A 443-nucleotide genomic window follows, 5' to 3' on the forward strand; every position below is an offset into this window, starting at 1 on the left:
CTGGGGGGTGGGACATGGGGCTGTCCATCACCCGGGTGGGCGGGACATGGGGCTGTCAATCACCCTGGGGGGTGGGACATGGGGCTGTCCATCACCCGGGTGGGCGGGACATGGGGCTGTCAATCACCCGGGGGGGGGACATGGAGCTGTCAATCACCCTGGTGGGCGGGACTTGGGGCTGTCATTCACCCCCTGGCCCCGCCCCCTCAGGTGGCGGCGCTGGGGCGGAGCCTGGCGCAGGAAAGGGGGCGGAGCCTGGCGGAGGGCGGGGCCCTGCGGGCACTGGAGATCGCGGTGGGTGGAGCCCGAGCCCGGATGGGCGGAGCCTGTCGGGCACGTGACCGAGCCTGCGAGCGCCTACGTCACCAGCAGGTGGGCGTGGCCTAAGGGGGGCGTGGCCTCAGGAAGGAGGCGGGACCGATAACCCCACCCTTAGCCTGCCC

The 443-nt window shown here is 72.2% G+C and overlaps 1 protein-coding gene across 1 annotated transcript in view; it reads left to right on the forward strand.

The window, feature by feature from the left end:
* Positions 1–78: 78 nt before the first annotated feature.
* Positions 79–443, forward strand: part of THAP7 (THAP domain containing 7) — an 18,448-nt gene continuing 18,083 nt past the window's right edge. Inside the window, exons 1-2 of the mRNA XM_014954039.1 lie at positions 79–99; positions 211–372. Coding sequence (XP_014809525.1) covers positions 79–99; positions 211–372 — 183 coding nt within the window. The remainder of the gene's footprint in view (positions 100–210; positions 373–443) is intronic.

Source organism: Calidris pugnax, unplaced genomic scaffold (assembly GCF_001431845.1).
Source record: "Calidris pugnax isolate Ruff unplaced genomic scaffold, ASM143184v1 scaffold278, whole genome shotgun sequence".
Taxonomy (NCBI): Eukaryota; Metazoa; Chordata; class Aves; order Charadriiformes; family Scolopacidae; genus Calidris; species Calidris pugnax.